Source organism: Cornus florida, unplaced genomic scaffold (genome assembly GCF_030987335.1).
Source record: "Cornus florida cultivar Cherokee Brave unplaced genomic scaffold, ASM3098733v1 CherokeeBrave_3.0.0_Hap2_Chr05, whole genome shotgun sequence".
Taxonomy (NCBI): Eukaryota; Viridiplantae; Streptophyta; class Magnoliopsida; order Cornales; family Cornaceae; genus Cornus; species Cornus florida.
Window position 1 is genome coordinate 105,867,595 of NW_026775575.1, and position 15,823 is coordinate 105,883,417.

General features: G+C 34.8%; 1 protein-coding gene and 1 pseudogene across 2 annotated transcripts; both read left to right on the forward strand.

Annotated features, from left to right (window-relative positions):
- Positions 1 to 3,482: 3,482 nt before the first annotated feature.
- Positions 3,483 to 12,626, forward strand: LOC132308260 (uncharacterized). 2 transcript variants are annotated; one of them, XM_059806287.1, is made up of 6 exons: positions 3,483 to 3,701; positions 3,939 to 4,114; positions 8,499 to 8,624; positions 9,621 to 9,692; positions 10,622 to 10,696; positions 11,363 to 12,626. In XM_059806287.1, the coding sequence occupies exons 2-6, from the start codon at positions 3,965 to 3,967 to the stop codon at positions 11,972 to 11,974; spliced, it is 1,035 nt and encodes a 344-aa protein (XP_059662270.1). In that variant the 5' UTR covers positions 3,483 to 3,701; positions 3,939 to 3,964; the 3' UTR covers positions 11,975 to 12,626. The 2 variants fall into 2 exon arrangements, with proteins under 2 accessions (XP_059662270.1, XP_059662269.1); XM_059806286.1 differs by lacking the exon at positions 3,483 to 3,701 and having other exon boundaries at positions 3,708 to 4,114.
- A 969-nt stretch (positions 12,627 to 13,595) lies between these two features.
- LOC132309907 (uncharacterized) lies at positions 13,596 to 15,112 on the forward strand (annotated as a pseudogene).
- The last annotated feature ends 711 nt before the right edge of the window (positions 15,113 to 15,823 follow it).

Consider the following 15,823-nt stretch of genomic DNA (forward strand, 5'->3'; position numbering starts at 1 on the left):
CATAGACAAGATTTATATTGAAATGACTTAACTATCCATAATAATTGGGTTTAAACAGGTTACATAGGTTATATTCACGATTATAATATGTTGAGTTAAATGGGTCATAAAAGAGTTACACGGATTGAACCCCTCAACCCTAACCCGATACAGTTAAGTAAACGGGTTAACCATGTCAACCTGTTTATGACCTGAAATCGTTTAAGGTCGACCTAAACCCATTTATCTTGTATCGTGTTTGAATCGTATTGGTGGGTCGTGTCGTAATTTGCCATCTCCAGTTTCAATCATACAGCTAATGTCACAAGCTTATTATGATGAGAGTGTCTTATTATACATTTTTCTTTAAGAAATTTCATCACAATAATTGATAATTTTTCTTTTTTTCATATTAAAACATCACACAAAGAGACATATATATATATAAACATCTCACAGACGGTGCCAGCTGTTGGGGTTGAAATTCGCCACGGCCTGGTACGACACCGTTTCCTGTAAAATAAAGACGGCCGAGTCAAACACCGGGGTGGTACCGGCCGTAGACCCTCCTACGACCCCACTAACTTGATCGTAGGAGGGTCTACGGCCGGTACCACCCCGGTGTTTGACTCGGCCGTCTTTATTTTACAGGAAACGGTGTCGTACCAGGCCGTGGCGAATTTCAACCCCAACAGCTGGCACCGTCTGTGAGAAGTTCAGTTGAACCAATGGAACAAGATGTTGCAGGAGTGTTGCATTTTGTTGGATCAACTGGTCCATATCCTGATTCAGAGTTTGGACCTGTAGTTCAAACGCTGCAAGCCGTTCTTGGTCATTTGGGAAGTCTGGGTGTTCACCCGACCCTTCCCCTTAACCAGATCCCTGCAACGATATTCCTTCGGTAACTATACCGGACCGCAAATACATATACCTAATTGAACAATTTATGGATTTAAGGGAATCGTCGTTCCCACAGACAGCGCCAGTTGTTGGGGTTGAAATTCACCGTGGCCTGGTACGACACCATTTCCTGTAAAATAAAGACGGCTGAGTCAAACATCGGTGTGGTGCTGGCCGTAAACCTTCCAACGATCAAGTTTGTGGGGGTTTAGAGAGAGAGAATTAAATCGTAATAAGTGAAATTGGATTTTTTTGTATCTCTACCTCATTCTATCCTCCCTTGTATTTTATGGTGTTTTGTCGACGTAAGTGTTGGATAAAATTCCGCTTGTAGAGAGATTCTGTTTATCATTAATAACCACTTTCAATATCGTCGTTAACTGAATGCCGTCATTCTTATTGTAGACCCGTCATCATATGGAAGTTGACTGGCAGCTGGTCAACACTTGTTACTTCCATCATTAGGTTAAAGTAGGTTTATTTCACCCTATCAGTTGCCCCCTATTTCTGGGCACATTTCGGACCAAGGAAATGCTGATTAATATATATATATATATATATATATATATATATATATATATATATACTTTCTTATATTTTATTTATTTCATTTTTACTACAAATCTCCTTCCAAGTTTTAATAAGACTCTTTTAGGAGAATTTCATTCTCACTCAAAAAGGATTTCTTTATACTATATATATATATATATATATATATATATATATATATATATATATATATTTATTTACCTCCCCTATTTTTTCTTTTTTTCTTTTCTTGTTGTCTAAAATCCTTTAAACTGGATCTTGACTTTGAGTTTCTTGTGGATCGTTGTAGTTATTATCGTTTTTACTCTGATTATTCCAAACCTTAATTTGCGAGGTACGTAGTTGAGTCCAGTCATCTCTGTCGAATCGTTAGTGTAATTCCAGAATGGTTTCATTGTTTCCACGATATCCACAATGTCATCATGTCTGTGCATGAAGATAATTTGAATGTTGAATCCCAATCTCAAGACTTAAATTCTGAAAGTGTTGAAGAACTTGATCCTGATTATGTTGGCGAATTTGGTATTGATTACCCCTCAAGACCAATGACTGTTTTTTCCAAGCAACCCCCACTTGAAGGAGAATCCTCAGTTAAGGATGAGAATTTACATACTTTTAGATTTAAATATTCCATTCCTTCATCTATTCACCTTCATAAACCCAAACCAGAGGATATATGTTCTTTTGTTTGTTTGGGTGATGTATGCTTTTTCGAGTCGACCTTTAATGCTAGTTTGCGTTTTCCGATTCATCCATTTGTCGAAAATTTACTCTCTCATTTAAAGATAACTCCTTCTCAAATGGTCCCTAATTCATGGAGAATTATTATAGGCTGCTTGATTATTTGGGGAAAGTGTAGCAATGGTTGCCTAATAGTAAATCAATTCTTGCATTTTTATTATCCCAAAAAAAGGATGACTTTTGGTACTTCCAGTGTAGATCAAAGAAGATATTCCTCATTGTTACAACTCTTGAAAACAATAACGGCTGGAAGAGTCATTTCTTTTTTATTTCCGGTGCGTACGGGAAATTTCCAAGTTTTTGTAGTAATTCAGATCATGCAGGTAAAGATTTATATATATATATATATAACCCTTGGGTGCTATTGCAAATAGGATTTTTTTCATTAAGTTTTTGGAGTAATTAATGAAATAGGATTTTTTTGTGGTGTCGGCCGTGTGCACTTTGACGGTCAAGTTAGTACTTGACGATTGAATATCCTAGAAATGATTGAATATGGGATTTATGATACCTTTTTAGGTTAACCGATGACTTCTTTTATAGAAGCATTAATGATAGTAGTCTTCTGTTATGAAACAAATTTATTTTCCTTATCCATTACGAATTGTAAAAGTCACTGGAGAAGATAGTAGTTGTTATCTTTAAAATTATCCATACCTTTTGAGTCTCCATGTCATTTGAAATTCTTTATCTAGTCGAATATTCCACATCAATATATATATATATTTTTATTTTAAAATTTATTTTATTAATTTATTTATAGATAGATTATTTTTGCCAAGTTTGTCTTAAAAGTAGTCATAAATTCATCTCACCTTATCAATTCACATCGCATAAATTTTGGATTTTTTAAAGAATAATCCATTTCTTAAACTCCTCCCAAAATTTTTTTTTCTTGTACAAGAGTTTCAATTTTACCTGTTATTGAAATTAAGTGTTCTACTTTCTCTTTTCACATATTTTTTGAGTTATTCAAAAATATTTGTTCAATGCAAATTTAAATTCTTAATTGCAAATCTTTTTAAAATGTCTCAATACTCAAAAGTGTGGGACAAGGGATTGAGTATACACAATGCATGCTAAAAAAGTGGCTTTAAAATTTTTGTGAGACGTAATCAATTTCCGATAAAAATAAATACAATATTTATTCTTAGTAATTTCTAAAGAACTTATCATATCATTCTCTTTATATACTCATCATATTCTTATTATGAGCGGATGAAGGTGGAAGTCTATAATATCTCATAATACCATACTTCCGAAATTTTCAGTCATTGGAAATGTTCAAATCAAGGATCTCGTCGCCCCCTGGGTGTGTAATATATTTATTGTCAACCAAAAAAGGAATTAAAAAATCTTATTATGAACAGTAATGACTAATGAGTAATGAGCAGTAAAAAAAAAAAATAATTCCATCCAAAAATAAAATGAGCCCACCAAATTTTCATTATTATTATTTTTTTCATTGAAATTTGACAATCAAAATTGGTACGCGATTGTATCATGGTGAGAATGGTGTTGGTCTTCCATAGGTAATTTGCCCTAAAACTAACATTTGTTTAGGGTATAATACCCTTGAAAACGAATTCACACCGTCTCTCTCACTCGTCGGCCAGAATGGCAGAATCCAACTTGGTGCAGATGAGAGACAGTCTGTTTGGTTGTTAGGGTTTTGCTAGCTTTAAAATTCGTTGATACAAAGCAAAGTGAAATGGTCACCTCTCTTGTATTCTCTGATGCATAAACTCAGTGCTTTTCTTCATCAACAGGCTCGGATCAATCCATATTGGGCCTCATGTTGAGCTCTTGCTCGCGCTGTCTTGTTCAACGTCCCATCTTTCTACCCTCCTCCTCTCGAATTAGGGTTTCAAACCCTCGTAGTACTTCTCTGTCACTCAAACGCAGTTTTCGGGTCTCTCAATCTCCTTCACGGTCTTCGAAGAATGTAAGCAAATTTAAAACTAAAATCTCTGTGTTTTAACTATTAGCTATCCGTTTATGTTGGTTTAGCGTTGTTGTTCCGAATTAAAATTGCTGTATCTTATTACTCGTAGTTTGAAAGTGAATAAAGTAGTTGATTAGATTTAAGGGTTAAGTGTGAAAAACACTCCCTCTAGCATGTTTAGCATATCACACCCTTACATGAATAAAACACCCCCTAGTATTGATTTGGTGTAATTAAGTCCTAGCTGACATGATATGATATGCCCAAATTTCAGTTCCTGAGACATTTTACATACGGAGTATTATATTAAAAATGATTATTTTTGTAAAATGACGAAAAAGGCCAAAAGGGTTGAATGCGAAAAACATCTACTCACACCCCTCACTTGCACACAACACCCCACATGCTAGAATCTCGTTGAAGCCAGGAAAATAGGTTCCTTCAAAACGCCACCTTATAGAGTGAGGTATACCGTTTTGGTGCAAATAAGTCCCATGCGACATGATATATCCAAATTACCCTTCCTGAGACATTTTGCATATTCTTTTTAAAAAGGCGATTTTGTGTATATTTTGTTCGATGCACAAGATGATATGTAACTTTGTATATGCACACGATGATATGTAATTTGCCTATATTTTGTTTGATTCTTGCTTGATTTATACATGTATAAATTTACAGGAGAATATGAGTTTATAGATGTGATTGTGAACAGAGAGATTATTGATCGACATAGACTTCAGATTAGAAGAAAACATTAGTAAAACTTGTAAAATCTAACCACTTTTTGCATGTAAAAAGGCATTGTTACCCCCTTGACTTTGTGTTGACTTATAAAAAGATTATTTCATGTATAAAATGAATTAACTACCCCATATGACCCATGTTAAGCGACAAAAATACCCATGCAAAGATCTTTGACTGCCATTGATCAATATTAGTACTGGTAATGCCCATGAACCTCAATCCCCTGCAAATCATTACCAACACATATCTATTATCAATCCCACCATTAACTCTGACCAACATCCAAGATGAATAAATCATTCAACACCCATGTAATAAAATAATATTTTTTTTAATAAAAAAATAAATTAAGAAAACCAATAAAATTTTATAACCCATTTGCAGTTGAAATTCCATAATCCATACATATATCTAGATATATATCATCAATCCCAAATATAACTCTGACAGTAAAAGACAAAAAAATAAAAAACTAAATTAAGAAAACCCATAAAATTACATAACCCATTTGCAGTGGAAAATTACTTTAACCAGTTGTCATATACTTGAGCAAAATAACAAACTTAGATTGAAGCAAGAAAAGAGAGAAATGGTTGAATACACTGGAGTTGTCTGACAGGGAAGACCCATCGCTACTGACTGATGAGACCTAACTCCGACGAAGGCACCATTGTTGTTTGATTGTTAAGGAAAGTGGCTGACTGCCATTGAAGCACCATTGTTTGATTGTTGTTTGACTGAATTAGTTGAAGTGCCATTGAAGCACCATTGTTTGATTGTTGTTTGACTGAATTAGTTGAAGTGCCATTGAAGCACCACAATTGAACACCAAGGCCATCTTATGATGCTTTATCCCCGTAAATCAACCTAATTTGAGCTGCCTTACACAAGGATTACTTCACAATGTAATATAATCAAATTTAGAAGAAAAAAAATGTGTTTGGTTTCTAGAGAGAGAGGGGCGTGGTGTCCCTTTAGCAGAATTGTGAAGAGAGAGAAAGAGGAGCGAGAAAGAGAGTTTATTTGGTGGGAGTGTGGTAGGTGGGAGTAATAAATGAGGGTAAAAGAGTCATTTTAGTTAATTGATACTATCTTGAAATAAAAGGTATTAAAAAAATAGGGATAAAATTGTCTTTTCGCACATTTTTAATGGTGTTAGTGATGGAAAAGTAAAATTGGACCTAAGTGATAGTAATTTTCGAAAGTTGTATCAATGTGATAGTTGTCCAAACCTTAGTGGGTGCCACTGAAATTAACCCTAAATTTTATTTTACCTAATTTTTTTCTTTCTTTTATTATATTATTTAGAAGAAATATATATATATATATATATATATATGTGTGTGTGTGTGTGATGTTGTGGCCCGAATTTGGTGTTGGGTCGCTCTGCAACCCGTTTACGACTCGACAACATTTTGGACCCATTTTGCTTGTGGGCCGTAGACCCTAATTAGTACAAGAGACCGATATATAAGGGCGCTTAGGGTTTGGAGTGGATTATTGAGAGACACTGAAAATCGTACGGAAAAGAGAATGAAGACCTGAAACTTGTAATATCTAATTTTACACATAGTGAAGACTTTCACCGGATCTCCACAGTGGACGTAGGCTTTGCCGAACCACGTATAAATCTTTGTGTGGTGTGTTTACTTTTATGTTGTGTTTTGTGATTGTTACTTGGGTTCGCTGCGTTTGTCGTGACAATATATATAGAGAAAAAACATTAAAGCTGTAGAGGAAATATATATATATATATATATATAGAGAGAGAGAGAGAGAGAGATCTCAAAAATGGGTTAAATATAGTTGTCATGCACATAACACCTTTCTACTATGAGAATTCATATAATACACATCCTCTTGGGCATTTTCAGAAGGCTAAAAGTGCAAAACGGGCATTGAAACATTATTTTATGTGAGAGACCTGCAAAAATTAATTTGAGGGGTGTTGTAAAGACTAGTTTTCTTTTTTCGCTTTTCTTTTTCATTCACTATATGCATCTATGTGATTTAAATGCTATGTGGGCATTTGTTTTGGGATTTCGGGAATGATTTTAGCCTTTCCGAGGGTTTCTAAACCCTTGATTTCACTTAGATGAGTTGTTTCCTTTAGTTAGGCAAGTTGGCCTGGGATAGCGGGCATGTGGGCCCGGACCAAGCCTAGTGCTCAGGAGTGCTCACGGGTCATATAAAATCCATATGGGGATGCTGTGGATTACCTTTATTTTTTTTCACAATAAATTTCTTTTTGTCTCTTTTTCCTTTTCCCTCTATTCCCCACAAACTTTTTTCTCTTCTATGGATTACCTTTATTTTTAACTAAGACCTAATTCTTTTTCTAACAAAACCCTAATCCTCTTTGTCTCTTTGTTTTTTTTTCTTAACCCTCTTTCTATAATTCTTTCTTTTTTCCAGCAAAATGCATTTTTTTTTCACTATGAAATTGTAAAAAATAATATTACTCTAAATTCTTAAAGTACAACATCAATTATATAGAAATATATTTCTTATTTGCCGTGTCCCCACCGTGTCCGTGTCCTAATTTTTTAGGAATTTCCGTGTCGTGTCATATTCGTATCACGTATCCGTTTCCGTGCTTCTTAGTTCTAAATCACTTCTCCCCACTTTTATTTGCTTAGTGAGTTCGAGTAAGACTAGAAGCTATATTTTCATTACTCTTTATGTTCCAATGCTATGATTTTAAAGTGAGGTCGGTGGATGAGTGACTTGACGTGGCATTTGTGGCCTCGTTAACCATAGGGGTTAATGTGGGTTTTTGCTTCTGCTTTGATTCTTCAGTCTCAAGACCGGGCTTCATTTCATTTCTTTCCTTTTTCTTGTTGCCTTTTCTTCATGAACCGGGTCTTTGGGATTCGGGGCGTGACAGGTGTTTCTGCCCATTTTTGAAAGATTAAGGGAGATAATAGCAAGCTTTTTAAAATATGGGGTGAAAGTGGTATGTGTAGTATACTTTAAGAGTGTTTTCCGCACTTAATGCTATGTTTGGTTGGAGGGTAGGATTGAGGAGGGATGGATGAGAGGAGAGATGGATGAAGTTTTTCGTGTTTGGTTGGAGGGTAGGGAAGAGAGGGAGGAAGCAACCCTCCTTTCTCCTTGTTTTTCTATCCGCCCAATTTTGGGAGGAAGGGAGGAGAGAGAAAATGAATAACTACCTAAACATATACAATTCCCAATTTTAACCTTTTCAAAAAAATTCAAATGGATATCTTACCTTTTATTATTTTATACAGTGAGGGTATATTGGTAAAAAATATATAAAACTTTCTTTCCTTTCCTTCCAATCAAACAAAAAAAAAAAGTATCACCCCATCCATCCTTTCTGCTCTCTTCCATCCATTTTTCCATCCCTCCAACCAAACAACGTTTAGCTAAAAGTGGCTTTTGGAAGCGTGGAATCAATTCCTTTGAATTGAATTTGGAGAAAAATTGGTTTAAAGTTTGGAACTATTTTTCATCCAATTCCAATTCCAAGAGCAACAAATCCATGCTACCAAACATTGCTTGAGTGTGTGTTGCTTAGTATTGACTTGATACACGCGCGCGCACAAATATATATGTAACTTTATACAATTGGGTATGTATATTTACAATCTACTTTTATTTGTTTGTATTGCAGGAAGAATTTTCTTCTGGAGCCCCAAAGCCCAACTTCCTTGGAGATGCTTCAGAAGAAAATTTAGTGAAGCAAGAATTTGATAAATCAAGTGTCACAGAGAAAGACTGTCTTTCATGTCTTTTAGAGGTAATTTTTTATTTTTTTTAATTTATTTAGTTTTGGTTCATTGTCCTATTATATTAATTGGTTTTGGGTGCTAATAGACAAGAAGGGCTGCAGCTTCTTTATCAGAATTGTTCATTTACTGCCAATTTCATGCGTGGCCTTAAATGCATGCAGAACAATACGTATACTATGCAATAACAATGGACATTCATAAATTGATGCATGCATTGACAAACTTAAGTTTGCACTAAGATAATCTATACTTCTACGGTTATACTATGCAATCAGAACATCCACATTTCCAATATCTCTATATATTGTAACTCTTTAATATTGAAATTTAGTTGATTTAGGATAGTGCAGAGGGTACACATATTACTTTTACTGGAAATGAGTTTTCTATGCAATCACTTGATATTCTGCTTGCTTGAGGGCTGAGGTTTGTGGGAATCGTGAAAGCATAGGAGATCTTTACTTATTACATTTTCCATGTTATCTTAGGGAAAAATAGTTTATTTCAGATTCCTGTTAGTATATTTCAGATTTCCATATGACGATAATCTATGCTTCATAGGTAAAATTAAGGATGGGTAGCGTTGAATAAAGAATTGGAGTGTGCATGTTCAACATAAAACAATTAGGAGAATAGCTTTGACAAGTAATATATGTATTTTGTACAGATTTTTTTAATTTGCTTTGTTTGGTTGCCAAGAAAAAGAATCACATAATTAAAAAATAAAAATAAAAAGTACTAGCTTTATTTGTAACTATATAGTTCAGAATTTCAACTTTTTTTTTTCTTTCTTTTATTTTTCTCTTGTTGTCATATTAAATGGAGATTCTGGTTCTTCGCGTTTCTGTTCTGGATGAGAAATGATATCACTTGTGACAAGAAGGAATTTATAACTATTACTATGATCCAACTGTTTAGGTGTTCCTGTGAAATAAATTATTTGCATGTAATGGAACTAGTTGGATTTTTCAAGGTGTTCAATAATGGGCTTTATGTTGTTTCAGGCTTTAAATGCATTGTTTAATGCGATTGGAAAACCATGGTTTGTGCCATGGGCGGCTAAGACTATACCACAGGTAAGTGTTTTCCTGGTTAATCATTTAAATGATAGATTCAAACTTATCAAAAAAAAAAAAAAAATGATAGATTCAAGAGAATGCAAGTATATTAGTTACCATCAAGGTTAAGATGTCAGTAAAAAAGAAGCAAGTGATCTCCTGAGAATTGGGAGATATAACACTAGTGAGTTTTTCATACATGGCTGTTAAAGAAGGGTTTAGTTGTACTCCTTGAAATATTATGGGCACTCTATTCAACTTGAGAAAGCCTTAAAATCTAATTAGCCACGACTGTATCTTTCTCGTCATCCCATTCAAGCCCAGCCGCCTCCTTTTTTAGCTTATATCATATCTTCCATTCACTTTTTGTACTATCCCAATGATTTTTCAACTTCCTTTTTTTTTTTTTTTTTTTTTAATTATAATTTTTTATCATATTTCCTCCAGCTCTCTTTTGGAAGTTCCCAATTACATTATTCCAGTATACCATACAGCTTTTTCCCTTTTTTCAGAGGGTTGATTTGGCAAAAACGACCCACCAAATTAGTTAGTCATTTATCAATACAAAATAGGTATCAAATTTGGACAAGTAAAGTTACAAGCTGCAAGGTCACTAATTGTTGCTTCTCATTGTCCATGGCTATACAATCATATTAATTGTTAACTACTAATATAAATTTGAGAGGCATTCAGAAGTAAATCTATTTTCAAGAAGCAATATAATAATATTCAGAGTTGTGCTAACTTGTGGTATTAAAAAAATTTGTGGCTCATGCTATGTAACTTCAATCAGTGTTCAACAAAAATAACCGACAAAATGGAATTATGTATGCAAATATCAGTTATATGAAAACATTAATAGAATTGCTTTTCTATTTTGATAAACGAACATGAATAGGATATGTGTGATCTTCTCAAAAACTAATACCATATTTCTTTTATAAAAGGTTTCTGAAAGGGAAGCAGAGTATTTCCCACCCAAGGAATTACATCTTCAGATTGAGCTGGCCTCCGGAGCATTGGTGAGTTAATTTACCTCACAGAGTGTTTTAAATCCACAACAAGGCTTACTTTTAACACCTCTGTTTTGGGAATGATTTGTGGAGGCAGGATTTGTACTTTCGATATTATACTACTCATTATCATAGAAAAAAGAACACACAGTGAACTATGATATTACTACTGGTAGGAGCTACACAATGAAGAATTGAAGTCAGCATATACCAACAAAAATCAACACAACACAAATTTCTTATTTCTTCCCTTTTCTTTCTCCATTTTGTGGTTTAGTTTCTATTAGCCCAAATTACTTGCACAAAATAACCAAGTATATGAACTTTTGAAAATAATTAATAAAATAAAAAATTAGACTTCGGCTTCTTATATGAAATTTGCCTATATTAAGTTCTTATATCAGTTATTGATTCAAAAAATTGCAACTTAAAACTAATTAATTCGAAGATACAACCAGAGTCAGATATTAAAATAAGTTCATCTAAATTTCCGAATGTTTTTGTTCTCTCCTTGATGTTCTCGTATGGATTTTGTGTACTTGAGTAAAAACTCCATGATGTGCTCTAAATTTTAGTAGTCAAACTGAACTTTGAGCTATTATGACTAGTTAATTTCTTTAGATTTAGATCAATTATAAAAGACACAGTAATGAAAAATAATTATGTTTTGTGCAGGTTATGTTCCTTTGGATTGCCTCATTCTGGTTTCTGAGATCTTGGGTGATTCCATTTGGAGCCCACCCAGTGGGTTTCAGCAATGAACCACCAACATATAGAGGGCTGTCCTTACACATCCTTCTAACTGATGTAATTGCAGGCCTTGCTGGTATTGCAATTCTTTATCGTTGCCTTTCTCGGTTTCGTCCCCTTCCATCTGGTTGGTTTAGATTTAGACTGAGAGGGAACTGGCTGTTTGATGTTGGTCTTGGACGCCTTGTGTTTCCATTGGCCAGTTGGTTATCACAATTCAACCTTGACCTATTGCCTTTTTTGCCTTCTACCTCTGTCACTCTATCGAGTGTCGAGCAATCAATTACAGCATGGAATCCGGTGGCAATGGCAGTGTGCGCTCCTGTGTGGGAGGAGATTCTCTTTAGGGGTTTCCTTCAAAATTTTAAGAAACTTGTTTTCTTCCAAGAAGTAGATTCAGAATTTAGGCAAGGAATTTTAAATATGAAAGTAAAGTCTTCTGTTCGTAAAAGGTGTGGAAAATGTAGACTAATCCGTAGGCGGGGGCGACTTATGGTAATTTGTTCCAACCCGAGACATAAACAAAGACAAGGATAATCCTTGTTAGTTCAGTTGCCTGTGCTCTAGCATCTTTTAATACAAAGAAGATTCTACCCCCCTTATTTTTCTAGGGTTGGTGTGATGGGTGTAATTTTTGCACGATCAAGGAACCTATTGGCCTCATTACTCTAGCACAGTCTCTGGAATGGCTTTTTCTCCCTGGGGTTTGTAGAAATAGAATGCTTGCTTTGTAATTCACATACAGATCACTTGTGTTGATCCTCCATCAGTGAAGCACAGAATCTGGTTGATTTTCTCTGCCATGAGTAGCTACTTGCGCTATACCAGCTAAGTTTGCCAAATGTGGTTCAGGTCTACACACAGCATGTGGACAGGCATATGGGCGATTCTCTTCCATTTTTCCTTTTGATTTTAGTGGAGGATTGCAAAAGAGAGATCGTTGACATGGTGGCACAAATAAGATGTTGATCTTGCATGTCAATATTGTGAATACTGCCTTCCGTAGTTTGTTTGTTGAACAGGTAATGTGTTCTACACACACATCGTCCTCCTCAGTATAAAATTCATGGCTGATATATTTGCTGAATACAGTGGCACCTATGCACTGTTAAATACTCTCCTCTTTAATTTGTTTTGGTATTGTTGTCATTGGATTTTTCAAGCAATAGAATATTTTTATTTTCTGTTATCATCTTTTTTCTGTGTTGAATGGTGGTGGACATGATGGTATAAAAGAACATAATTCGATTCTGGTTTTAGTACAGCAGAAGAACGAAAGGACTTGAGAGTCGAGTCAGGGGCCAAAGAATTAGTAAAACTAAAGCAAAACAATTGACGTAAATTGAATAAAGTAGAAAATGACAGACAAAATAAATAATACACATCAAGGCGAAATAATTACTTGAAAAGAACTATTGCAGATTTCCGCTAGCTAGAGTGAATACTACAAGAGATGGGAAGATAAATGGTAATTGGTGTTTTCAGTGTCCACCACCTTATCTGCAACCTCCACCACCACCTCGACTAGCGACGAAAACATCACTTGCTGTTCCAGACCCACAAGAACTACTACGACTTATCTATATTTATTTAACAGGTAAAAATATAAAATATTTTTTTTTTTATATTTTTATTCTTTGGTGTTGATCTAGGTCGAGATTGAGATCTGAGTCCATCTATAGATGGGATATGTAAAATAATTTGTTAAAAATTGATGAATGAGTTATTTTTATTAGGTTTTAATATATATATATATATATATTTTATAAATATTTTATGACAATCAAACACTAGAAAACATAAAAAATAATAATTTTTTAATTATTATTTATTTATTTATATAGTGTTTTAGTCCAAAAGAATTAGTTTTAAAGTATAACCAGAAAAGGAAGCACAAATCCCGCATTGTTCGATCAATTGAGACTCAAGTTCGATAGCTCAAACCTAGTGCAGTGTTTTACGAATGGTCGAACCCCATTCACCATATAAACTTAGGTTTTTTGATTTAAAAACACTTTTATGCATTCTGAATATATTTTTAATGAATCAAAACCTGCTCTAAATTTTAATAGTCAAACTGAACTAGGAGCTGTTATGACTGCTTAATTACTATAGATCTATATCAATTATAAAAGACAGAGAGTAGTGAAAAATAATTATGTTGGTGCAGGTTATGTCCCTTTGGATTGCCTCATTCTGGTGTTCTGAGATCTTGGGAGATTCCATTTGGATCCCACGTGGTGGGTTTCAGCAAGGAACCTCCAACACATAGAGGGCTGGCCTTATACATCCTTCTAAGTGATGTAATTTGAGGCCTTGCTGGCATTGCAATTCTTCATTGTTGCCTTTCTCGGTTTCGTCCCCTCCCATCTGGTTGGTTTAGATTTAGACTGAGTGGGAACTTGCTATTTGATGTTGCTCTCGGAAGCCTTATGTTTCCATTGGCCACCTGGCTGTCACAGCACTGGATCCGGTGGCGGCAGCAATGTATGCACTGGTACTGTCAGTGAGCGCTCCTGTGTGGGGAGGAGATTTTCTTTAGGGTTTCCTTCTTCCCTCCTTAACCAAGTACATACCTGTATGGTGCTCAATCCTTGTTAGTTCAGTTGCGAGTGCTCTAGTACATTTCGATATACAGAAGATCCTACCCAGAATTTTTCTAGGGTGTAATTTTTGCACGAGCAAGGAACCTATTGCCCTCAATACTCTTGCATAGTCTCTGGAATGCCTTTTGTTTTTTGGCTGGGTTTGTTGAAATAGAATTCTCGCTTTGTAATTCACATACAAATCACTTTTGTCTGCCATGAGTAGCAGCTAGCTACTTGCGCTATACCAGCATAGTTTGCGGAATGTGGTTCAGGTCAACACACAGCAAGTGGACAGGCGGATGGGCGATTCTCTGAGTCCCCAGTTCCGTTAAATCCATCTAATCTTCCATTTTTCCTTTTGATTTTAGTGGAGGAATGCGAAAGAGAGATCGCTGACACGAATATTGTGAATACTGTCTTCCTTTGTTTGTTTGATTTAGTTTCAGTATGAAATGTGCAGGTGTCCAAAATATCTGATCTCATATAGCTTAGTCAAACAGTCAACGCATCACGCCACATCATCAACAATAGCCCTCATAGCTTGGTCAAATGGTCAATGGTCAAAATTACGTGGCGCTTAATACATTATCAGTATACCTCGAACAGAAGATTGAAGACTTGAAGATTTGAGTTAGGAGCAGGTCTCAGGATTACTTGGGATACGAGGAGGTTTTTGGTTTTGTGGATAAAGTTCAGGGCTCGTCCAGTCGACCCTCGACCTGACTCGCAGAGAGAGATACCATTTTGACTCTTGTACATTTTTTACCCGTCTTAATTAACATTATTTTATAATGTTAATGGGTCCACGTGTGCTGTCATGTGAAATCAACCAACTTCTCACTTGGTTTATATAAGGAGGTGATCCAAGGCCAAGTAGAAAGTAGAGCAAAACAAAGGGATGAGGAAATAACCTGCTTTCTCCATACATCTTTATCAAGGGAGTCAATGATATACTAATATATACTACCATCTTCACCCTCTCTCTCGAGTTTGTTTGTACTTCTACCTCTCAATCCATCTCGGATTCTATTATGTCATTTGGATCACTCAGATTTGTGTATGATATTACCATTTATATGTATTTTATTGTGTTACGAAAATGAACCCCTACAAAATGCAAAGATGAGATATTTGCTGAATATAGTGAGTGTTGCCCATACACTACTAAATACGTTTCTCTTAAATTTGCTCTGGTATTGTTCTTCTAAAATATTGGGTTAAGATTAATCCTCAATCTTATTATCCTAGGAATAGGATAAAATTGAAAATAAAATTAAAATGCTGCTACCAAATACGTCAGTAACAAAGCTTTTCAGTGATCAACATGCCTGAGCACTTTGAAAAGATTAATTCTGGAGTGGACAACATGGTAATAGGAGCGTAAATTGTTGCTCATCACGGTTTGCGGAACTGGACGGTAGAAAAGTTTGATTCAAAAAACCAATAATCTTTTAATTATTACAAACTTTCAAGAAGAAGAACTTGAACATATTTTCACAAAGTGACGGCTATGAGACTTTAAAGTTGCATCATTATTGAATCAAGCAAATGTCCTCATGACTAATAAACATATATAATTGTGATAATACCATTTGAAGATTATGGTGGTTTTATACTAGCTAGTGTATTACAAAAATGGCGAAATAAGAGTTTTACAATACTGAAAGAATTATAAATGAATATTACTTTTCATTTTATTAAAATATCAAATTCTATGATTCAGCCTACTATATTTTTATTTATTTATAGAATTCGATGGTCTTATAAAATGAAACAATTCTAATGAAGGGTGGTACTA

Excerpts from the sequence above, each read along its gene's own strand:
- LOC132308260 (XM_059806287.1), top strand. The coding sequence starts at position 3,965 with ATGTTGAGCTCTTGCTCGCGCTGTCTTGTTCAACGTCCCATCTTTCTA. Across the intron at positions 4,115-8,498 it reads CTTCACGGTCTTCGAAGAAT|GAAGAATTTTCTTCTGGAGC; the intron begins GTAAGCAAATTT and ends TTTGTATTGCAG. Across the intron at positions 8,625-9,620 it reads GTCTTTCATGTCTTTTAGAG|GCTTTAAATGCATTGTTTAA; the intron begins GTAATTTTTTAT and ends ATGTTGTTTCAG.